The sequence below is a fragment of the Setaria viridis genome, chromosome 9 (assembly GCF_005286985.2).
Source record: "Setaria viridis chromosome 9, Setaria_viridis_v4.0, whole genome shotgun sequence".
Classification (NCBI taxonomy): domain Eukaryota; kingdom Viridiplantae; phylum Streptophyta; class Magnoliopsida; order Poales; family Poaceae; genus Setaria; species Setaria viridis.
In genome coordinates, this window is record NC_048271.2 from 7572338 (window position 1) to 7596429 (window position 24092).

Consider the following 24092-nt stretch of genomic DNA (forward strand, 5'->3'; position numbering starts at 1 on the left):
CTGTCTTATCTGTACCTCTCCAGCGCGATAACTTAGCATAGGTAGTAGTAGTACTGCATCTGTCTAATTGCTGGATTGTTTTCTTTGGAAGCAATGGACGGTTTCAGAGTAAAGGAGTGTGAATGTATGATGCCTGCCATAAAAGAAAACAGGTCAACAGCAGCACATCTTCTGCTGGATCAGGAGTTCCTTTTGCCAGGTTCCTCTTGCCTGTTAGGGATCAAGTTCTAACTGAATAAGCTTTCCTTCTGGGCTTTGTTCGGCTGCTGGCACCGTCAATTTCTGGCAGCCCATATGTGTTTACCCGTCTGGATTGTAAAAATGTACTTAATTAGCCTGAAGAACAACTTGATCTTGGTCCTTTGATCAGTATAATCAGTTCTTAAGCAACATTAGACAAGATGAATACCAACTTCTAGAATAAGGCGGCCTACTTGAATGAAAGTGCAACTACAATCTGCAAGGGGAAGTAACTGAGCAAATAACACGAAGCTGACGTCACACGAGCAGAACACAAAGCTATATGTTCTTCGGCCTCAAATTCACGGCCACAACTAAATGTCAAACAGAAAACAGTATGCCCTGAATCTATAACTGCAACCCCAAAGAAGTCAAATAATACCACCTGTGGTATTTGTCATTTCAGTACTATACAGAGGAATGCTTAGTTCGGCATTATACAATTATCTAGCTGCGCACACATATTTACATGAAATCTGTACAGTTGAAAACGCCGAAAATTTACTAAGTTATTGCACTCAACGTCAGTATTTGTGTCTAGGTGGACCATGGACCTCGAGTTTCCAGCTAGCAATGCCTCATTTCCTAATATGCATGAGGCATTCTAGCATGTAGCTGGCACAGTCATCTGAGAACAGAAATCCAAATACGAGCTCCAAGATAACGCAAACAGGAAAGCATTCTGCATATAGAGCATTGGTCGTGCAACATCCTCTCACATTGATCAGCCAAGAAAAGATGCTTCAGGATCAGGATAATGATTTGATACCCGAGCCTGCCATTGCAGGATTTCCTTACTTGCCTTGATGTTGGGCTACAATGCATTGTCTTTCCTATATTGCAGAAAATAGATAATTTAGCCAAAGTAAATGCAAAGACTGTCACGACACAAATGGAACCAACAAGATTGGAGATCGAGCAAATGCAGGAGTAACTGACAGTCAACAGATAAAAGTTTTTTTATTGAACATATCAACAAATAAAAGTTACCTTTCTAATTGTCTTCCCATGATCTTCCTGGAATCAACTGGTATAGGAGATAAATATAAGTAGTCTTGTCGCTTCATTGGGGTTTCCAAAGGATTGCTATTGCGCTTTTGAACTTTCTTGGACTTCTCAGGAACTGACCCAAATAGCTGGACAGTTAAACTGCCACCTGATGAAAAGAATGGTAAGAGTGTATTCAATTAGCTCGAAGATATACTTAATTCAGGTCCTCCGTTCACTGTGGTCAGTTTTTAAGCAAAGGTAGAATGCCAACTTCTCGATCAAGGTTGTGCAAGTGCAGAGGTAAAGAACTAGATAAGGAACACAAGCTTACATAATACAAGAGCAGCTCCAATCAATGCAGCGTTGTCCCATCTTTCACCGAGAAGGAACCAAGCGAAGGCAGCTCCCCAAACTGGTTCCAAACCGTAAACAATTGCAGTTTCAGTTGCTGAAACATCGCCCATCGCTACCATCTGCGTGAAGAGATGTACATGATCGACATGCTTAAACCAAGCAGGCCTTCAACGAGAAGAGCCCTAAAACTACTAAAACACTCAAGGTAGACTAACCTCTGCCCACATACATAACACCGTAGAAAGAACTCCAGTGTACAATGCTGGTATCCAAGGAAATGAAGCTGCTGTATCCCAAAGCATACCAAAAGTCCATGATTCAAAGCTGGACTCGCTGGTATCAACGTAGCCATCTTTGAACATAAACCAAAGTATAGAGGATAAAGCCACCACAAGGACCTGGTTGTTAGAGGATTTGTGAGATTGTGTATACATCACAATTGGTAAGATATAGGAACAGTACAAGGATGTGAGAGAGTATATGTTCACACAACCTCGAAGCTAAGAAGAGCCAAAAACTTCTTCTTGTCTGTACTCCTTGATATTTGCTCCGTTCTGAGCATATGGATCCCAAAAAATACGGCGCTAAAGAAGTTCAAAACATCACCAACCTTTGAAAACAATAAGAGTGGTTCAAAAAATCAATATCATCATATTATTTTCAAACGCATAAAGCAAGCAAGTCATAAATATATCCAAATACTTGAAATCATGAAATCTATTAAATTTGAGGATTTAACAGAGTTCCTCTTTGTTGGATAATGATCTCAGCTAACAAACTGATTCTTTGTGTGCAAGTTAGGGCTACAATAACATGCACAAAATAGTATTCCCGTTGCCGCAATCGGAGGCAACCCTAGCGAACTAATAGGATCGGCCCTTGTCCCCACAGGGCATATAAGAGGGATCGCATTGCACACAATTTATCTCTCGATCTCGTGCTACTGCGACACGCAAAACCCATCTACACCGATCAATTAGGGCACAGGAAGGGAGCAGAAGGCCAACTCCACATTCAGACCAACGTTAGGGAACTGAATCACCTCTACTACATCCTCAAGCCTGCATCAAGCAGGCACCGGGTCATCAGCAGCCAAACAGAGGCATCTCCACGTCTAATCAAGTCAGTGCAACTAACGTTAGTCATGTACTTTGGTGTTCATGTTCATTAGGCTAGAAGATCCTATGGACGAATCATATTTAAGTTCTAACACTCCTATGTTTTGAAACCAGCTGATCATCGTTATTGCAAGAAGATTCAATGAGTGCAACTATTGTTGCATAAAGAACCTTTTAAGCAGCAATCAGGAAAATAAGAAATTGTGCCAGAGGTCTTTAAACATCATGTAAGATCCTGAAAAGCTATAGCACAACAGCCAGTAACCTACAGTACAAAAAGGGAAGTTGTTACTTACACATGGAGGAGAGCCACCACATTCCAGGAGGCCAATTCCTACTAGTGACACGATAGCTCCGAACCAAGTGAGCTTGGGGATCGAGGCACCAAGAAGGCCATCAATCAGAGGCACTACTATGACCTGTTTGCAGTAGATATTAGTGATCTCAGCATAACAATCAAAATCCAGAATGAACTCAGCGTGCAAAACAGGATGTACCGTGAAGGCCGTGATGAAGGATGCTCGGCCAGCATCGGATGAGAGCAATCCAATAGCTTGAGCAAGGTAAGCTAAGCTGACCCAGACTCCCAGCTCCAGTCCTGCATTCCGTACACGGCGGTCCCCAAAGGCGCAGACCGCAAACGGTATGAAGGGGATCGCCGCAACAACGAATCGCACCATGTTGAAGACTGCGGGCTCTGTCAGGGCCTCAACCTCTTTCAAAACTGGAATATCACTTGCTGGCAAAAACAAAGGTGGGTAGTAAATTTTTTTATTTAAGCATGGGCAGTCACTATTGCAGAGGTTTAGTCTTTGAATACGAAATAAGAATGGCCAAATCGAGGTGTAGAGGTCGAGATCGAGCAGCTGAGCATATAGTACGAACTGGGAGGAATTATATCAAGAGAAAGAAAGATGCGCACACCATAGATGACGGTGAGGGCGTTGAGCATGATGATGCTGCGGGTCTTCTTGGAGGCGAACAGGATCCGCCTCCACACCGGCCGTCCCCGCGCCCGCTTCTTCCTCTCGCCGCTCTTGTTCCCGTCCTCCTCCTCGATTTTGGGCCTCTCCTCCTCCTCGCCGGCGCCGGGGCCCTCGAGCGCCGCGCACCGGGGCGCCACGAGCACCCTGGCCCGGCGCAGCGACGCGGCCGAGCGGGGCGCCGCGACGGCGAGCATCACGCGGCAGGACGGGCCCGCCGCCGCCGCCGCCCCAGCCCCGCCCCCACCCGTCTGCAGCGGCAGCGCCCACGATGCGGACGCGATGGAAGAAGCCATGCGACGCGAGCAGGGAGCGAGCAGGCAGTGGTGCCACTCGGCGCTCGTATAGTGGTCGGAGGAGGAGTAGAATAAGAGAGAAATCGCAGGAAGAAGGCCTGGTCCGTCGAAATGTGGAACTCGTGGGTGGTGTTTGGTGAGAGAGTGAGGAGGACTGGAGTGTGGAGACGTCTGGAGGAGGGCGAAGCGGAATGGGACGGGGAGATAATTTTCTGTGTAGCGAGGTGGCTTGATCTGCTTGCTCGGCGACGGCGATGGTTTTCGGATTGCGATATGATGATCTCGTGCTAGTAGCACTGTCATTGGCCTGTCGTCTGTCACCCACGATTGGCGATTGCATACGGTGCGAACATCATAGACCGTCTGCGTCTGGATTATCACTGGCTCGGTGCTGCCGGGCCTTCGTAATGATCCTCGGAGGGCTAGCTGCCTAGCACAGGAGAAGTTGTACCCCCCATCTCGTGGACTATACGAAGATATCGACATACACTCTATAGTCATTTGCAGGATTGCGAACACACATGACATCAGTGATCAGCCTATGGCTCAACAATAGCGATGAGTGATGATGGCAAATGAGGAATACATGAGGCAATGGGGTGTTGACTGACTGAATGACTGTGGAGGAATGGACGGGCCCAATTTCGGCCTAGTCTATCTAGCCCATTGTGGATCCAGCTTGTTGGTGGGTTTAAATCGAAGAGAACGTGGACGACGGAAGGCCATCCTGGGCCAAGAGCTTTTGTGGGTGGAGCCGTGGAGGCCCGCCCGACTTGAGCCTTCACAAAAAAGGCTTCATGCTTTCCTTAGGAGGAGAATCAGGAGATGACTTCTAGTGGTACTTCACTGTCCGACCGAAATATCTCAGTCCGAATTCCTTAAAAACCTCAGCCCAATGAATTCTACTTCATTCGCAGAGCAGCGTAGCAGATCTGAATTCTGAATATCTTCTGATCTGGTATGATTTGCGGCCACAGGGGCCTTTTTTGTCTAGAGACTCAAAGCCAGGGTCCAGGGCCCGCATGCTCCCAATCATTTCCTAACGATGTCGATGGCCAATTGGCACAATACGGTAGATCACTATAGCCGAATTTATGAATTTATACATGACAGTGGCCTGCGCTATATGTGCCCAAGTTGTATCTTTGGCTTGCTGGCCAACTGAAATCCACCGGTAGGGCAATTTGATTGGGAATTGAATCCACCAAACACGTTGTTTCTTTGCCTCTTTCCTGTCAACAGAAATCGGCACCATCTGGTGACGGTCGGTTCGTTGAAACAAATTATTGTTGTCAACAAATGAATATGCGGTCCTTCATCAACAGAGTGTGCCAAGCACTTAAGCAACCTACGGAAGCTTTGGCAGATAAGCCTGCTACGAAGCCTTGATGTCACTGTCTCCGGATTGGACGCCGTCTAATAAAATATCTGGGTTTCGTATTCATTCTTGTCATGGGATCAAGAAATACATGGAAGCTATAACAAGCCGCAAGTTGGTCACCGGACCAGCCTGACATGGCCAAGATGCGCAAATGCGTCCATGCATGAACAACTTACGACATGATTTGGTCGCTGCATCTCACGCGCGGCGCAGGTCAGGCTAGCAAATCTAGGCTCGAGAGGCGCGTATAGATGCCGGGTGTTTGGATCTGGAGCTAAAGCTTACGAGTCAATTATAAAATTAATTATACAGATGAAGGCTAAACGGCGAGACGAATTTATCAAGTCTAATTAATTCATTATTAGTAAAATGGTTACTGTAGCAGCACATTGTCAAAACATAGACTAATTAGGCTTAATAGATTAGTCTCGCCATTTAGCCTCCATCTACGCAATGAGTTTTGTAAATAATCTGTGTTTAATACTTCTAATTAGTATCTAAACATTCAATGTGATAGGGACTAAAGTTTAGCCCTGGGATCTGAACCCGTAGACCTGTTCAGAGGCAGATGCAAATCCCCCGATGGATGACATAGGCAACGTGTTCGCAGAATCGCAGCACTAGAGAGCACTGCCCGGCGATTTTTTCCCAGCGATATCACCATCAAACTTCCCGAAATCCTCCGGTAAGCCACTGTTGATGGTCTTGTGAGACCTCGTTCACTCCATAGAAACTGCAATTGAAAGGGTCGAATGGAAACACGGTCGGCTCTTTTCCGGTGCTCAGTCCGTCTCCTTGACCAGACAGTACGTACTGTAACTCTTAAGTGGCTAATTGCCCTGTGATGACGCGGCGCCGCACGAATGGTTGATTTGGGTTGCGCTCACGGCCGGTTTGCCGTCGTCCCAGGATGCGCGCCCGAACCCCATCAGGCCACCAGCTATCCGGCCGTAGCTGGCTAGCTAGCTACTGCGCCGACAGCCGGCACGAAAGCGAAACACGCGTTTGCGAGTTTGGTATGGCCCCATTTCCCCAACATGACTCCGTAGATCGGCACATCTGCGGCCACACTGACTCACGGACCCACCTCGCGGCGCGGTGCCTTGCGGCGCCTCCGCGAGCGACCCCGTCTCGGCGCGGCGCGTGCGCAGCGGGTGACGGTAGGGGCGGATCGTCGCGGGAGCGTGTGCCGTGCAAGCGACGCCAAAACGGAAACGGGGGCCGGACGGAGCCAACAAGTCGCAGTAAGAAATTACCGCGGAATCCATTGCGAAAACTAACAAACGAGGCAGAAACGAAAAAAGAAAGGAAAAAAATATCCAGCTCGTCGGCTTCCACGAGCACTTGAGCCTTGAGCGCAGGAGGCGCATCTGCCTCCTTCGGTCCCTCTCCCTCCCCACCCTGTCCGACCCGACCCGATCCAATCCAATCCAATCCAATCCATTCCTCCTCATGAACAGCTCCCCGGCAATAGATTACTGCTAGATTATCCTACTCCGATACAAAGCGCAGAGAGAGAGAGAGAGCAGAATAACTTATCAAACTCCATGACTCCCTTTATCAAAAAAAAAAACTCCATGACTCCATCATCAGACTAGAGAGAGAACCCCTTGTCCCCCCTCTGTTCCTCGCTTTCATCACCCATTCCTCCGAGTCTCCGACCCATCTCCACCAGCGTCAAGCCCAAGGAAGCGGCGGCGGCGGCGGAGGAGGAGGAGGAGGGGAGATTCGGCCTTCCCGTCGGGAGCCTAGGGAGGAGGAGGAGATGCAGCGGCGGCGGGGGCAAACGTGGGCGGGGGTGGGGAAGACGGCGCAGGCGGCGGCCGCGCACGCCGCGCTCTTCTGCTTCACGCTCCTCCTCGCGCTCAGGGTCGACGGCCGCACCACGTACTCCTGGTGGTACGCACTCTAAACCCTAGACCTCCCCGTCCCGTCCCCCCTCGCTCCGCTTCGATTCGATCTGATTGGGTTGGTTTGCGCGAGCTGGGGGTTTCGAGTTGTCCGTTTGTGCGGTGATATGGGGGAGAGTGGCTCCCCTGCGTTGCAGATGCAGTTTTTGGGATTGGTCGATCCAACGCTATGCGTTTTTTTTTTTTGCGAGGAAGCTTTGCGTGCGATTGGGGGTTGTTTGCTGGACTAATCTGCTCTACTGGCGTGTGATTCATCTACCTGTCTGTGACACGAATGTCGGCTAGTGAAGATTTGCTGGTAGCATCCCTTCAGTTCATGCTGCTCACTGACCCTAGTTATTATTATGCCGGCCAGCATTTCCCTTAGTTATTGTTTTGGGAAAGTAGATTTCATGCCAAATTTGGTACCTTGAGGCATTCTTCCGATTTGCCTATGTTTTAGCAGAACTTAGAAACTCTTCTAGCTACAATTTGGCCTATTGCGGTTTACTCTACGACAACTGCTGTAATTTGGCAATGGTAAAGCTAATGTGGAATGCTAATTTATGCTACTTTGATGATAGGATAATATTCATTCCACTATGGCTCTTTCATGGGATCGTTGCGCGCGGAAGGTTTTCAATGCCAGCCCCTTCTTTGCCTCATGGCCGTCATGTAAGATTTAGAGACTGATCTATCTGTTTGCATTAGCATCGTTCCTTTGGCACCCAAGAAGGGGCCTAATATGTTTCTGATTGCGTGCAGTGGGCACCCTGTCATTCGATTGTCGCAGCACCTCTGCTAATTGCGTTTGAGCTACTTCTTTGCATATACCTTGAAAGCTTAAGAGGTAGGGTCTTAATCCATTGGGTAAACTAAACCTTGTCAATCACACTTGAGATAATGGGATCTCTATAATTATTTAATCTAAACTGCAGTTGTTGCTAGCTCTTTCGTTCTGTGTTCTTCACACCTTTTCCTTTGTGTCTACCCAGTTAGGAATCATCCATCTGTTAATCTGAAGATTGTGTTCCTTCCTCTGCTGGCCTTCGAAGCAATTATCCTTATCGATAATTTTAGGTAATCAATGCGAACTATCCCCTTTTCTTTCCAGGGAATTCTTAGACTGTGATGTTGTAAGTTCCTTTTTCCAAATATGAGAATGTATTTGCCCATGAGCGGGAGTTACTGTCGTTTTAACAGTTTACCTTCTTACATTTTCAATCACACGTTTTGTTGAAATAGTTTTTAGTTCGTGTTTTAATATTATTCTTCTGTCACACTTTTTGTTGAAGCTGCTGTGATGTACCTTTGTATGTACAATTGATATGCTTGGAATTGCTGTAGACAAATGACCTTTCTGGTTTTTGGATGTTTAATGGGCCCTTAGAAGCAGATAAATTCATCATCTTACAACTTCCACAGTCTCAACAATTGTTAGCTGTGTGTGCTAACTTCTACCAGTTACCACATTTTGTCTAGGAAAGGTGTATGTTGGGCTAAAAACTATCTTAGTAAAAGATTAAACAATGTGGGCATGCAAATTTACAGGTGGTGTATCACAATATGAATCAAAGTGAATGTCCTATTCGTAGTGGCCCGTTATGGTACTTTAGCTTTCTTCTGAAACAAATTTTAAGTCTCTCAATTATCTATATGGAGGTTAAAACTAGTCGTGCATACAGATTTTATCATTACTTGTATTTCAATTGAATCATTTATTTATACACACATTCTAAGCTATAAAGTTTGATTTTAGTTCCAAGTAAATCTTTAAGTTATGTATTGCTTCTACTGCTTAAGCCTATATTCGTTTCCATTGCCTAAATTATATGTATCGGGCTTGGAGAACTTTGGACACCTAATCTTGCGTTGAGGGTTTGTCTTCCATTGTGCTTTGGACAACATGAACATAGTTAATTCACAAGATCCTTCTGTCCATGTTAGTTTGTTCTGCTTGTGCCATAACATCGTGGTGTGACTTTCTTTGCTGCATAGAAGTAGGATTGTTGCATTTTAGTATTCTAACTCAAAGTTATGGATGATATCGTTAAATATTAGCCATTGATCACTCTTTCATGTTTGCATGCATTCAGGACATTGATCGATGTTCGATTCCTTTTTATCATCCTCATCTGTGCTAATTGTGAATCCCACTGGCCAAAGATAAACAAATTATTATTTATTTGTACTTTCAGAGAGTAATTATATTATAGTTACTATGGAAATTGACATGCATCTATTTCTTGCCATTGGTTTTGTTGTTCAGAATGTGTAGAGCTTTAATGCCTGGAGATGAAGAAAGCATGAGCGATGAAGCTATTTGGGAGACACTTCCCGTAAGTTTCTCACAGTAGTGCATCTGACTACCTTAGGCACAATTTGTCCACTGATTTGAATCGCAGTCCATTTTTTTTAGAAAAAATAAGTATAGAATACATCACTTAACCAGGAAATTTTAAGTCGTGCAATTTTGTAGTATTCATTTGATACTCTTTGGTAATGGAATGGAGCACTATGTGCCATGAATCAATTGTAGGGTTGAAAACTGATACAATGAACTATAATGAAAACTGATACAATGAACAAATATATTAGTTCACTATTATAACAGATTGAAATTTGTTCTAATCAGAGCAATCTTTCACAAGAACTTGCAGTTCTCCAAACATGTTTGGGTTGGTCTCTGATATTCTATGTGGTAGCTATAAATTTACTTCTTTCATTTCATATGAGTATTTAGCTAATGTAAAGCATCACACGTACCCCTTATAATTAGAAGCATTATATGTTTGCACCCTTTTGAATTTTGATCTTGCATAGAGATCTTGCTAATAGCTCATATGATCTTGAGAATGCACCATTTTTTACTAACAATAGAATGTTAGACATTTATCTTATGATGTTTGACCTTTTTTCGTAACCAGCATTTTTGGGTGGCAATTTCAATGGTGTTTCTTATAGCTGCTACAACATTCACACTTCTCAAGCTGTCTGGTAAGTTTCCTATTACTACTTACAAAACTGATTGCCTCATTACTGCTGACGACATGTCCTATTCTCTTCATGATTGAACATCTGCAATTTTCTAGGCAGCACCTTATTTATTTCGATTACTTTAACTATGAAGTTAACAAGAGCATATGTCATGTGTTAGTTGTCCTGTTTGTAGATCATGATGCATTGTGAATAGTACCTTGCCTCCTTACTTGACCAGTTCAGTTCACTTAGGTTCTTTAACATGAATCCTTAGAATTTGAAAATGTATTTCTTCCTATCATGATATTGTTTCTTCTCTTAGATAGCATTTTGGGGGTTGGGAGTGGGATATTTCTTTTTGTTCTTAGGTTGGACATACCCAGTTTGGAACTATTGTTCTCCCTGCCCATGAGCCTTTAGGAGGTAGTTGAACTATTAACTATTTTAAGTTGCGCAATGGTGAAGTTTATATTTTTTCCCCTCTCAGGCCTCCTTTGCCTTTATTGTACAATGTTTTGTAATAATGTGTTATTGCACATGACAGGTGATGTTGGTGCATTGGGTTGGTGGGATTTGTTTATAAATTATGGGTGAGACTTGTCTCAGTGTCATTCTTCCTTATTTTTTGAGATGTCAAATAACCTAATTCGGCACCTTGGTTATCCAGGATTGCGGAGTGTTTTGCATTTCTTGTTTGTACCAGATGGTTTAATCCCATGATTCATAAGCCTCCCACTAATGGGGAAGCTAGCTCGTCATCAGCAGCAATTAGATACCGTGATTGGGAAAGTGGTCTTGTTCTCCCATCACTAGAAGATCACGAACAAGAGGGGCTTTGTGGTCTCCCTGATATCGGAGGTCATGTAATGAAAATACCTCTGGTTGTTTTCCAAGTTTTTCTCTGTATGCGGTTGGAGGTATGTTCCATCCAGATCTTGTAGGGAAACATTTGTTTGATAAACAGCATACAGGGATGAAACTGCAAGGACCGTGTTTTTTCTTTCTTTCTTTCTTTTTAAAGCAACCACATCACTGTTTTAACACATTAGAAAACAATTAGATAATCACTACTCTATATGACAACAGTTTTATTGAAACAATTGAAACAGATGCAAACAAGTCAATAATACTGGCTGAGTTCATTTTTTTTTCTTTTTTGGGTAAACTCTGTCCCAAGACCAGAACAGCTGGAAACTAGCTGATAACAGCAATTGACTGCTCTCTATTAACTGATATAATCACTTTCATCAGTAGCATGACTGTACTATACTATTTTGTTTCAGGGCACACCACCTAGTGCTCGCTACATCCCAATATTTGCGGTTTTCTCGCCACTATTTATTCTGCAAGGTGCTGGTGTCCTTTTCTCTCTAGCAAGATTGGCGGAGAAGGTTGTTCTACTATTGCGTAATGGACCAGTTAGTCCTAATTACCTTACAGCCTCATCAAAAGTTCGAGATTGTTTTGCTTTTCTTCATCATGGTTCAAGGTACCATCTGATATATTGTATTTATTTTAGCTGGTGTATTTTTGGCCGTGTTTGAACCATATATTAGCTTTTCACCTGCACACAAGCTTTAAACTGTGGCTTATTTATCCATGTGTTATGCAGGCTTCTTGGTTGGTGGTCTATTGACGAAGGGAGCAAGGAAGAGCAAGCCCGATTGTTTTATGCTGAATCTACTGGGTATCTTACTGCTCATTTGAGTTCTGTTAATTTGCCCACTCTTTTGCTATTCCTCATTTTGTTTCATGCTTTCTATGCTGATTGTTTGCTCTTTGTTTGAAGGTACAATACATTTTGTGGCTATCCACCTGAGGTGGTTAGGAAAATGCCTAAAAAGGATCTTGCAGAAGAGGTTACATGATATAATAATCTTTTTTGTTCCATGAATTTTTATGTCACCACATATCTGGGATCATTGCATGATATAATCAGCAAAACACTGACTTCCTGCTTGCCTGCTTTCAGGTTTGGAGGCTACAGGCGGCATTGGGAGAGCAATCTGAAATTACAAAGTGTACCAAACAGGAATATGAAAGGCTTCAAAATGTATTACTCCTTGCTGTGTCTGCATTCTCATTTTTCCATTTGAAGTATGTTGTGCCTGCATTAGCATTTTTCCATATGAAGTATAATGGCACCATATGCCCTCTCACACGTGAATCATTTAGATCTAAGCTGTCTACTTGAAAGACCTTAGGCAATGAAACCTTGATTCTAATTATACTGTTTTAGGGAAAGTGTTGATGTTGTAATGGGGATGGGTTATTGCCATTGCCTATTGATAATTACCTTCTTTTATATGGGGCACAGATTATAACTTGTTCAATTCATCATCGATTCTCTGTTGACAGTCACCTTTTCCTCATTTTTTCCAGGAGAAGGTTCTTTGTAGGATTTGCTATGAGGGAGAGATATGCATGGTCCTACTTCCCTGCCGACACAGAACTTTATGCAAGTATGTTTCAGTCTCTTTTTTTACTCTATCATATACACTCTTACCAGCTGAGCATTGTTTGAAATCATTTATTTACATATTGATTGTGATTGCACATTTCACTGTATTAGGTCTTGTTCTGATAAGTGCAAGAAGTGTCCGATCTGCCGTGTGCCAATTGAAGAGCGCATGCCTGTATATGATGTTTAAAGCTCACTAACTCAGCTTAACATTACAAACGTGTACATGTGGGTTCTGTCATGCCGTGCAGTTGGGCTCGATCACAACTTTAAGCTGATTGAGGTTTGCACAACATCAGAAAAGGTTTACAGTAAGCATATATGGGGGAAATACAAGTATATCATGTCTCTAACCAAAAGCATGGAAAGGTGGCTGATGAGCATTTTGTTGGTTCCATCCAGTTATCTAATGTAAGTATGTGGTCAGTGTATTTCCCTTCCTCTTGCGATTGATAGACGAGTCAGGTAGTCTTGTTTGGGTAGCAGCATCTTCTCAGTGATACGCAGTTGTTGTCACAGTGTAAATAAAAACGTTGCCTTGTTTGAATGTAGTCCTCTCTTGGTTGAGAAGAAAGTGAAACAAAAACAGACTGTGAACCACTTGTACCATCTGATAGGATAATATCTGCGCCCAATTATCTGACCGAGATATTGTTCGTTCAGTAAAGGGGTTCAGGTGGCTTCTCACAATGTGAAGGGTCGCCTAAGGTGTGTGGAAGTGTGTCTGGACAAGAAAGGTTGCGTCTGGTCTGTGGCAAGGAATCATTGGTGATGTAGTTATATGACTTGTCGAGCCGTACTGAGGTGATTGGAGCCAATTATATGTTTGTCTTTGGTATCTTGAACTAAAATAGAATGAAGCTGCTGGAAGATGTTAGGCAGTTTGGGGCTGTTTGGTTGAAATTGCCTGGCTGCACACTTGCCTGGAGCTTGCATGGTGTTTAGTTACGGTCCTGGAAGGAACACCAGCGGTAACCATGTGGCGTCGGCCAGGGAAGATCTGGAGATGTTAAATTTTACTATGTCAACCTTTTTGGAGGCGCTTAAGTGGTATGTTGAACATGCAATGTGCCCTTAATAAGGATGAGTCCACTTGCATATCTGCTTACAAGTCGCTTAATAGAAGGGAAAATGGTGACTACTCCCCGTTCCAAATTACTATTCGTTTTTAAAAAATTAATTTTTTTAAGTACATAATTTGGGACGGAGCGAGTACTAATCGATCTCAGGCATTCCTGCTGGAATAATACGCCCTCGAGTTACAGACGGAACGGAATTGATCCACCGCCGGTCAAAATGTAGCTACAGCACGAGTTCTGATTTAACCAGACTAGCTATGAGTCAAAGTCTTTGCATGTATTCTCACACTCCAAGCGCTGCGCGCCCGCGCCCGTGAGCCGGCCGTGACGCGTGCTGCGCGCTGCGCCCGCACAGCTAGCTAGGGTTAAGCAGCCGCCAAATTCAGGCCTGCCGCATCAACAGAAAGCCTATGGTCTGCGTCAAGATCTGGTGGCGCGCGAGTGATATGCACGCATCGTCCAGTGCGCTTCCTCCTCCCCGGCCGGCGTGCTCCGGATTTGAAAGGGCGCCGTGAGTCGTTTAGCTTCCTAGCCTCTGTCTGTCCGCTTGCCTGTCGGGCTGCGTTTCCCTGTTTTTAGAACATGGGAATCGCTGTTCATCATACTGTTGATCACGCTTCCACACAGACGATCGATACGGCCCGCTGCAACTGCCATCAACCGATTTGAAATCCGCGGCACTATACGAATGCATGTGCTTTCGCAACCGCAATCGATTCTTTGGTACTGCTACGACGTACTGCTTATGGCTCTTCACTGCAAAGAACGAATGCCAGGGAGATCTGACGGTTTCACTACTGTACGAGCTACTCTAAGCTCCCGTTTGGGAGGGCTCATCGAGCGGCTTCATCCAGAGACTAAAATTACCAGGTTGCTTAATTCCCTAGCACTAAAAATGTTGCAAACTGGTAGGCTCAGGTCAGGTGCGCCCTGAATAGCTGCATCCACGCCCTGGCCTGAATGGTTGGATCAGATGAGCCGGCCCGGCGCCGGCGCGGAAGTGTTCGGGGAATTGGCCAACAGAACGTACGCGTCCGCGCGCTCATCGGGATGGGACGGCACGAGGAGCGTGGTAGCCTTAGTAGGGGCCCGCCCCGGCGGCCAGACAGGCAGCCGCGGATGGGGCCGGGCGGCCGGGCGGCGTACGTTGCAGACGCGCGGCTGTGCACGCATGTGGCGCGCGCCGCACGCGCCTGCTCCCGCTCCCGGCCGAGAACGTCGCCTTTGTCCGGGGCCCCACGCGGTATATAGCACGCCCTGCCATTGCCATCTCTCTCCTCCTCCCACTGGCGTCTCCTCCGATCAGAGCGATAACAGAGAAGGGCTGCGCCCTACTGTGAGCACGGAGCAATGGCGTACGTAAACGCTACAGGTTGACGACGACGACGGAGCCAGCGGGTGGATCGAAACGGGGTCGGCTCAGCAAGCACCAGCCTCCGGGTGTTCGTGGGAAGTATCGATCCGCGCGGCCGGGCACAGCGCTCCGCCTCCGGATCCTTCCATTGTACAGCGCCGATGTGCTCGGGGCACTCGTTGAGCTTCGTCTCCCCCAGGGGATGCAGGCGCACGGACGCATGGTTGTCCTCGATCGATCTCTTGGTTAATGACGCTGCTGATCGGCATCGTCTCAGAAATTAGCAGGCACTTTATATGGCATGCATGTGGAGATGGCAACACTTGCAGAGTTGTTATTTTAACTGACAGGGAGTACAACCCTCCACTCTCCAGATGCAGGAACAGATAGATTACCGCATGGAATATGCAATACACGCATGCACCTTTCAACAACCCTTTTCTTTCACTGATCTCATCTGCACGCGCGTACTGCCTCTGATTATATGGATAACTTCACTCTTGTGCACTATGTAAATCGCACTAGTCATGTAGAATGATCTTATTGTGGAGAAAAATGGTAATATGCAGTTACTGTTTACTATGCGTTTCCCCTTCGATCCTGACGTTCTTGAGGTGCATGATATTGTGACGAATTTCACGTGCATATAAGTACACACTTATAATCGATCTATGAAAACTGAACTAAGTAGTATATAAATCTCGTATGTTTTGCTGTATATCAAATCCTAAACGATAATGCATTGTCGAGAATCATCTTTAAAACTGACCATATGCTAGCTAGCTGTGTCACCAAAGCTGGCTCATGCTGTAACAGAAAGACGTATTTCCTAAACTTTGAGAAGCCCCATTTCTTTACTATTCAAGTCTAGTTTGTGGTTTTGATGCTACGTTACATATCGACTCTCTAATGTACACACTAAATGCAATCGATGAGGTTGTGCTATTATATATTCCAAAATGCATATATGGTTCTAACTAATATCTGTAACATTTAGATATGCATTACCAAATGAAACCTTAAATAAGATGTAAAATGTTAAGTAGATTGCACATGTTGTTAAATGGTATAAATTTATTTTCCTATTAGTTACAAAAAAAATACTAATGATAGGCTCTCCAATATGTAACTTTCACTGGTAGTATGTTGGAAATGCAATACAAAATTACAATGTTGCCGTGCCAAACAGTGGAAGGATTAGAACGATGATGGGTGGGTGATTGTGGGGTTAGGGAGGAGGGGTCTAATTTCCTCCTCTTCTACCTCTGGCCTCCCTTCTTCCCTTCCATAGTAAACAAGAAAGAAAGAAGGGGCTCATGGGTGGCTCCATTGGTTGGCCGACACTAGGGGAGTTCCAACCCCCTCCAGCCTACGTACCTGGCTGGATCAACCCCTGAAGACAAATAAACTTATATTTCATGGTCACTTGATGTACTCATAAATAGAGAGAGCCTTCAAACAGCACATGAGCCAACAAAGCATCTTTTACTATCTAGAGGGAGTAATCATATGTGGCCAATTCAGGACAGTAACTATTACGTCGAGTGATTCTAGCCAGGCCATCTACCACTACATTATATATACTCTCTCTAATTTACACATAGTGCTCTTTTAGCTTTGTCCCGAGTCAAACCATACTAATTTTAATCATTTTTTAAAAAAGTATCAATATTTATTATACCAAATAGGTATATTATAAAAATATATTTCATGGTGAATCTACTTATTTGACATCATAAATATTAGCATTCTTTTGCATAATTTTGATCAAACTAAAGATGGTTTGACCTAAGCACACTCATTTTGGGACATAGAAAGTAGAAATGTTGAAGGGGGTGTCCAGTCCTAGAGTCAAAGAGGCGACTGTAGTTATTTTGTCTTTGCGGCACACAAACACTTTTTAAAAAGCTATTGGTTTGCCAAATGAAACGTGAAAATTACCAAGTAGATTGCACAACAAGTTTTAATATCTCCCGGTAATAGAAGGTGGCATTTTGGCGACACAAATCACCCTCTTTTCCCATAACTATTATTGTATTTTTATCACCACATTTTTTTCAGGAACACAATGTAGGAGCGGATGCTCAAATACACATAACCATCCCTTATTAGCACATTCAAAAGACCGTCACATCGTCGTCGACCGGCACATCGCCCCACTGAAAGAGAATAAAGTCTTTAATTTCTGACATAAATCAAGAAAAAGACGAGTACCCTTAATGAGTAGGATTTGAACATGTGGATAGGTTCCACAAACAAAATAACTTAACAACTAAACTACTCTCATTTCATATATTCTTTATAATTAGTTTATGCCAATATAAAATAATTTTTCTCTAAAACCTACATTGGCGTGTATAGATGGAGTCACTCAAGCTAAGTGTGATGTCACCTTATCCCCCCCTTTCCCCCATTATTTTATACTGATTTTATGTCTCTTGAACTTATATATAAGTTTTACAACCGGATCGGATCGGTACGGTGGCACTGTAACATGCATAAGGCCGTGAAAGCTCAAACATCGCCAAGTTAGCCTGGGAAATATTATGTGGAAACCATCTTCTCGGTGCAAACATGAAAAAACTAAAAGAACATAGTTACAAGTATTCAAACAATTTGCAAACATGAAAAAAACTATCCTCTTGTTGCAAAAGTTGATATGCGAATCCAGTTTATTAAAGTTCAAATGGAAACAATAAATTTCTGATGCAAGTGCATCCGAAGACAAAATTCCAAAATTCTTCTAGTGTTCATACACCTTTTTTTTTATTTTCATATGAATTTTACTTTAAACATTAAGTTTACATCCCAACTTTTGTGACAAAGTATATGTACGAATGTATTACTGTTATGGATATACTTTAGGAGGGTTTCACTTTCACGAAAGGTGGTTTCCACCTGGTATTTTCGTTCCCTAGCCATGTGGATGTGCGTTGACGAGTCACGCGCCTAGCAAGCAGCTAGCTGGGCATTCCTCGGAAAAATAAAGAGAGAGAAAAGAAGGCAATGCGACATCGATGTTTGGATATTAATTAGAAGCACTAAATATGAACTAATTATAAAACTAATTGCATAAATGAAAATTAATTCGCGAGACGAATCTATTAAACCTAATTAATCTATAATTAGCTCATATTTACTGTAGTATAATATGGGCTAATCATGGATTAATTAGGCTTAATAGATTCGTTTCGCGAATTAACCCTCATTTCTGTAATTAGTTATCATTAAACTATATTTAATAGTTTTAATTAATATGTAAACATCCTACAGGATTAAAGTTTAGCCTCGCGTACTAGCGATTTCTGTTGATTTGATGGGTCGTACACCATGGAAACGACATTTCCTATTTGAGGTGCTTTATATTCCTGGGGGCTAACAGTAAAAGTTGTCCGCATCCTCTAGTTTTATCCGAAGCCACGCGACGTGTTGGAGGTCGAATGCACCAAGCTAGTTTCGTCTTCCTTTGTTCCCTTCTCTGGAAAAGAAACGAATACCTGCAGCCTTTTGCTACAGCAACTTTGAATCATTTCCTCGAGAAGGCAGGAGCCATCACGCCGAATGGTATATCCACTCCAGAGAAAAGAGGGAGGGAGAGACCAGTGGTGGGAAGCAGATGCTGCCATTGGTGGGGAGGAGATCAATGGCCGCTTCCTTTACCTCCTGGTTTCTCCTCCCCGGCCGGCTAGGAAACTGCTGGGTCAAAGAATCAGCAATTTGTTCCGACGATCGAGTAGGGTGGTAAGCGCTAATGAATCACTTCCTCTCCTCGTCTCCTTCTCCTCTTCCTTGGCATCCCATCATGCTTTCATTTGAGTTCCCAGGCCTCAGCTAGATTCCGCCCCGGCCCTTTCCAGAGTTTTCTAGTATAAGATTCTTTTTTGCCTGAGAACTTGCCTGCTGGGCAAGCATTTCGTTTGGAAGTTCTAGTCTAAGAACTGAAAGAGATCAATTGATTCCATGTTTTTAGGCATCGGCTGCTCCTGATGCTTAATCCCTCGTGCGCAATTTCTAGGTTATATTCTGGTGGTAAGCTAGCAATTAGAGTGATATTTCTATAAGCAATCTAGAAGAGTAGTGGTGGATTATTTTATTTCTGTTCTTGTACCCGCCTACAAGGCTATAGCATTGATTTCTTCTCCATTTTTTTTTTCACTCCGTCGTCCAAAATGCTGAAGAAACAACACACGCAGGCTGAACTTTCTTGTAGCACAAATTTTCGTACTCATGCGTTTCATTGTGGTATTCCTATAAAAGCATTTAAATTTTTAGAGATGGTGTTTGGTTATCTTAATTCGGTATCTCTTCCAGGCCCTTAGTTGTTGTGGTGTTAATTGATCTCTTAGAATGAATAGCAAGCTCCAAGATTTGTTTTAGGATGTGTTAAAATTGAAAAGAGCAAAATGAATCAAGTACTATATATGCGACTAGTGTTTCTTACTGTTGTCATGATAAGAATACTAATAATTCTCAAGCTTTTGTAAGTCTTTGTATAGCTAGACAGCTTAGATATGAAGAATGTTAAAAGATTTGCATGTTTGGTTCTCTACCACACTATGACTGCTGCCACAAAATGCATCTATAGCGCTCTTTGGCAAACTGTGGTAGCCGGCCAAATTAGTTCCAGATGTTCGTCCTGTATAACTGCTGTTTATATTATAATCTCATGTTTTGTTGACTAGGTTATACAATTTAGATACACGCCCATAAATCTTTTGTATACCTCATGTTGTTGCATTCTCAATTGTGTCAGAAGGCCTAATTACATATAATATTAAGATACTCAAGATTCAGCTTATAGTTTCCACGTACATATGTGGTATTTGTAACAAATAAAGATATCTATAGATGAAGATTTGCATAGATGGAAACAGCAAAACTGTTGTTCCTTAAACCGAAAATTGACAAGGCGAGTTAACTTGTCAAGGACTGAATCCATCAGTTAACAAGTAGTGTTGGTGATCTCATTAATATCCAACATTTTTGTGATGTCAAGTACTAGTGTTTCTTTCAATGCATGGAGTCAGCTAGAGCTGCATCATGCATGAAAGTAGGTAACATATGGTTCGGTTTTCATATATTTATAACTATATAAGCAATCCACAATGATTCAATGAATGATTTGATTATTGCCTTCCCAAGCTTTTTGCAGGTGATCTCCTTGGACTGATGAGTTATGCAACAATTCTTAATTGGGATTGGAGTTCGGAATTGACCATATACTAACAATTTGAAATATCTGAACCCCTTATTAAGTCAATTCAAGGTATATCTATTTCCCATAGTATATATAGTGTTGTATGAACTTGTTAGCTCTATCACAAGAAGGCATGTGTGTGCTCTAAATTCGGATAGGTTATCTTCACTTCGTTCTCAAGTTTGATGTTACTGAACTTTTATGTTGATCTCCAATATACTCTGAAATAATTGAGCTACGTTGTTTGAAAGTACTTAAGGATAAGCTTATTAGCGGTATATTTTTATATGTCCAATCTTGATAGTTTCAAGCATACTGATGGTAGAGTTTTAATATTAGCACTAGTTCTAAACATGTAAAAGCACAAACTGCGCACTTATCGGTCGAGTAGAGATGAATGGATGTTCAATTTCTCCAAAATATTTACTGAGGTATATGTAAAGGATAAACCGATGGCCCAAAACAGATGTCTCATTTTTTCCTGATGATTTAATACGAGGTTTAGTTTCATATGAGACAGGAACACAAACTGCTGAAGTTATGAAATCCACTATAATAAGCTCTGTCCCATGCGTAAATCCCAAGGCAAAAGAACACAAAAATAATATTGAAAAGACGGATAGCTATAAATACTTGCGTAATCTGCACTAGACCAGTATATGTACTTAAATAAATAAACACAAACTGCTCATATCGAGCCTAATTATTGTTATGGTTAGTGGTTATTACACATTTATTTTGTTACATGATCATATATATGAGGAGAAAGGTACCATAGACTATGATCCAGTGAAGCAGGGGCTGAGTAAGATGTTGTAGTCTTGGTGAAATGATGTCAGGTGAATTAATCGAACTTGCTGAAGGGATGATCTCTTTATCCTTCCCTTATGTAAACCAAGCAGTGACTAACCTCTGGTACTCACTTTTCAAAGCACAATGTAATACAGTTCGGGTAGTTCGGGTTTAGGACGTAAGAGATCAAGCTTCCACCCCCCACAAAATAGACTATTAAACTTTGTATGATTTTTTTTTTGAAACGAAAACTTTGTATGATTAAAGCATGACATACATCTTTTTAGGTCATGGATAGCAGTGCTGCTGATAGTTGTTAATAGAATTGATACATCCACCACATAGACCACAGCACAACACTATGGACGCTTCATCTTCTTTTCTTGTACATGTTTTGCTTCTATTAATTGCACATACATCGCCAACTCTAATATGCACAGTTAGCAATAATCAATCAATTAATTAATACCGACATGTGGTGAAAAGTGATGGTTCAAAACCAAAATAAGTATATACATTTGCAAAATAAATAATTTGCTGACTACTAATTGCTGTGAAGAATATAATCTACGTTCCAATTAGTATATGCTAAGATTTTCTTATTCTTGAAGAGCATGCTTTTTTCTAGATAAAGGCCATGGTGTGTGCAGAAGAACAGAAGGGAGCCAAAAATGATGGGAACAAGAAGTTAGAATGTACTCCCTCCGTCCTAAATTACTATTCATTTTGGTTTTTCTAGATACATCACTTTTGCTACTTATCTAGACATATGTATATATCTAGGTGCATATCAAAACGTGTGTATCTAGAAAAAGCCAAAATGAATAGTAATTTGGGAAGTAGGAAGTACATAAAGATGAGGAACTACATCAACTATGTATTGTAATACGAAGGAGGCCCAACAGCTGCAGTCCCACACCAGAGCTTAAGCTCTGATGCTAAATTCAACAGCTCAGATATGCACGGTACTGCTATTTTTCCGGAACACCCTTGGATGCCTTTCGAGCTGAATCTTCCAAAAACATAAATAGATTGAACTTGGACCTCGAACCTGATCTGAGTTGTTTGGGTTTCCCAGCTGATGTTTTCAAGTATTAGCTGATGTTTTCAAGTGATTGAATATTTATAATTTTTAAGCCCTAATGCGACAAGTGTTTCAATTTCTCCTTTGGTGTAAATAAATCTGCTTATAACAGGTGCTAAACTGATCCTGGCTCAAGATAGGAGTCTGCAGCGAACGAAGCACTTGTTTTGTATGGTGAACCAAATGAACAAATTAGACGCACACACTCTTTGTGTGTAGATGACCGCAACACAAAACTTAATCTGTTTCCATATATAGCTAGGCTTGAATTGTCATCATGGTTGTAGTATACGGATTTTATAGCCTATGCTTGAACAATCATGGCATAGTGTACTTCAATTTGTAACTGTAATTTATTGGATTAACAAGTATATTGGGCTAGCCCCCGCATTTTCCCCAAGTAACTGTTCATATCTCTAGGAAGGAAAATCTTAGTCAAGGGTGGCAAAGGCATATATATATTGGTTGGTGTGGTCATATGAAGACTCTATGATTTTATTCTTGTAGATACTGTACAACTTTAAGACAACTTGATAGAAGTACTCCCTCCATCCCAAATTACTATTTGTCGAGATACATACTAAAAATTATGTATCTAGTAAAGTGAAAACGAATAGCAATTTGGGACGGAGGGAGTGCAAGACTAAAAAATTCTTTTGCTTATAAACATGTCATATTTTAAAAAAAATAAAGAATAGCATATTTTTGTAAAACTTTCCTACAAAATTATATTTTCCCCAAAATTACATGGAGTCTTCAATTTTACATTTCATGCATCACATTGAATTGTATATAGCATCAAGAACAACTGTATGCTGCTTAATTGATCTCATAGAAAGATCAAATGGTGAAATCCTTACATTTCAATTTCTTACTTTTTATGATATGGTCAGCATCATTTTCCGTTTAGGTAGATCCATGCATATATCTTGCATTGTGTCAATATTCATGCATACACAATATGACATTAATGTTGCCCTTTGGAACGGAAAAATTAAATGTTTCCGTGTTCTTTCGCAGATTGCGTTCTTGCCCGAGGTCCTGCCTTTCAAGTGGGGGCGTGCAGCTGGTTTCATGTTCTTGGATAGGCCGGCTGCAGAATGAACAGTTTCCGGTACAGTGGCGCAGCTCAATGTACGTAGTGATCCTGATGTGTGGTACGTACGTATGCCTGTTGCATAGATACAATTGCCTTGGTCCTTTTTTTAACACAAATAAAGTACCTCAGAATGACAAGACTAGATACATGTGCACACACTGTTTGTCATAAGCCTTGCAGTACAGCATGTGACCTTTGAGAGGCTGCATTGTGTGGGTGGAATTAATCGGTGTACAATTTTACGTGCACAAACAGTTACTGCATATTACTGCTAGGGCCCATCGTGGTGATAGATCAATTGCAGTTTCTGTTATAGCTTGCTACGGAGAGGTGGCCAGTGAAGGACTACAACACAACAGAATAGATAGGCTTTCCCATTAGGCACGCATTCCTTTTGTTATGCAATGAAATTTTAACTGTGAAACTGTGCACATATATGTGTGTATTGGTACATGCACCGTGTCGTCCCTTATGTGGAATAACTTGTGATCTATTACATGCATACACCCAGCTGACAGAAGTGTTAATAAGTGGTAATGAAGTATAATAAAGGAAAACTGTGATCTTACTGTAAATTCAATTATCACCTCTCCAAAAGATGCTATTTAAGGTACGTGATCAGAAGGTTGTGGTTTATTCTTTAGCATTAGATTTTGTATACGACAAAACATACATGGGGATGGTTTCTTGGAAATTCAAGATGGGTTGCGAAGATAGACAAACCATCCTGCTGCAAGATAGGCAAGCTTTTTTCAAAATGCACAATTACTTCTCCACAATTAGTTTAGTTCTCGAT

At 42.3% G+C, this 24092-nt stretch overlaps 2 protein-coding genes and 1 long non-coding RNA gene across 5 annotated transcripts; 2 read left to right on the plus strand and 1 right to left on the minus strand.

Annotated features, from left to right (window-relative positions):
* Positions 1-607: 607 nt before the first annotated feature.
* LOC117840412 (uncharacterized) lies at positions 608-3981 on the minus strand. The gene is made up of 8 exons (XM_034720916.2): positions 3627-3981; positions 3200-3441; positions 2999-3121; positions 2078-2194; positions 1800-1982; positions 1562-1703; positions 1231-1396; positions 608-1073 (listed from the first exon to the last, which is right to left on the minus strand). The coding sequence occupies exons 1-8, from the start codon at positions 3979-3981 to the stop codon at positions 1055-1057; spliced, it is 1347 nt and encodes a 448-aa protein (XP_034576807.1). The 3' UTR covers positions 608-1054.
* A 2690-nt stretch (positions 3982-6671) lies between these two features.
* Positions 6672-13291, plus strand: LOC117838329 (uncharacterized). 2 transcript variants are annotated; one of them, XM_034718313.2, is made up of 15 exons: positions 7215-7261; positions 7468-7570; positions 7836-7926; positions 8017-8101; positions 8247-8331; positions 9521-9590; positions 10179-10248; positions 10775-10820; positions 10898-11147; positions 11514-11719; positions 11843-11917; positions 12020-12089; positions 12203-12283; positions 12613-12692; positions 12803-13291. In XM_034718313.2, the coding sequence occupies exons 3-15, from the start codon at positions 7894-7896 to the stop codon at positions 12879-12881; spliced, it is 1230 nt and encodes a 409-aa protein (XP_034574204.1). In that variant the 5' UTR covers positions 7215-7261; positions 7468-7570; positions 7836-7893; the 3' UTR covers positions 12882-13291. The 2 variants fall into 2 exon arrangements, with proteins under 2 accessions (XP_034574203.1, XP_034574204.1); XM_034718312.2 differs by lacking the exon at positions 7468-7570 and having other exon boundaries at positions 6672-7261.
* A 5252-nt stretch (positions 13292-18543) lies between these two features.
* Positions 18544-23873, plus strand: LOC117840952 (uncharacterized). 2 transcript variants are annotated; one of them, XR_011897241.1, is made up of 4 exons: positions 18544-18865; positions 20267-20390; positions 21742-22078; positions 23218-23873. It is a non-coding gene; the product is annotated as an uncharacterized lncRNA (long non-coding RNA). The 2 variants fall into 2 exon arrangements; XR_004637123.2 differs by having other exon boundaries at positions 20267-22078.
* The last annotated feature ends 219 nt before the right edge of the window (positions 23874-24092 follow it).

Bases quoted from the DNA above. Each gene is read 5' to 3' on its own strand.
- LOC117840412 (XM_034720916.2), bottom strand. From the start codon at position 3,981: ATGGCTTCTTCCATCGCGTCCGCATCGTGGGCGCTGCCGCTGCAGACG. The intron at 1,983-2,077 runs GTTGTGTGAACA...TCTAACAACCAG, and splicing joins TGGCTCTTCTTAGCTTCGAG to GTCCTTGTGGTGGCTTTATC. The intron at 1,397-1,561 runs GTAAGCTTGTGT...TCTTTTCATCAG, and splicing joins TGGAGCTGCTCTTGTATTAT to GTGGCAGTTTAACTGTCCAG.
- LOC117838329 (XM_034718312.2), top strand. From the start codon at position 7,128: ATGCAGCGGCGGCGGGGGCAAACGTGGGCGGGGGTGGGGAAGACGGCG. The intron at 7,262-7,835 runs GTACGCACTCTA...CTTTGATGATAG, and splicing joins CGCACCACGTACTCCTGGTG to GATAATATTCATTCCACTAT. The intron at 12,693-12,802 runs GTATGTTTCAGT...TCACTGTATTAG, and splicing joins CGACACAGAACTTTATGCAA to GTCTTGTTCTGATAAGTGCA.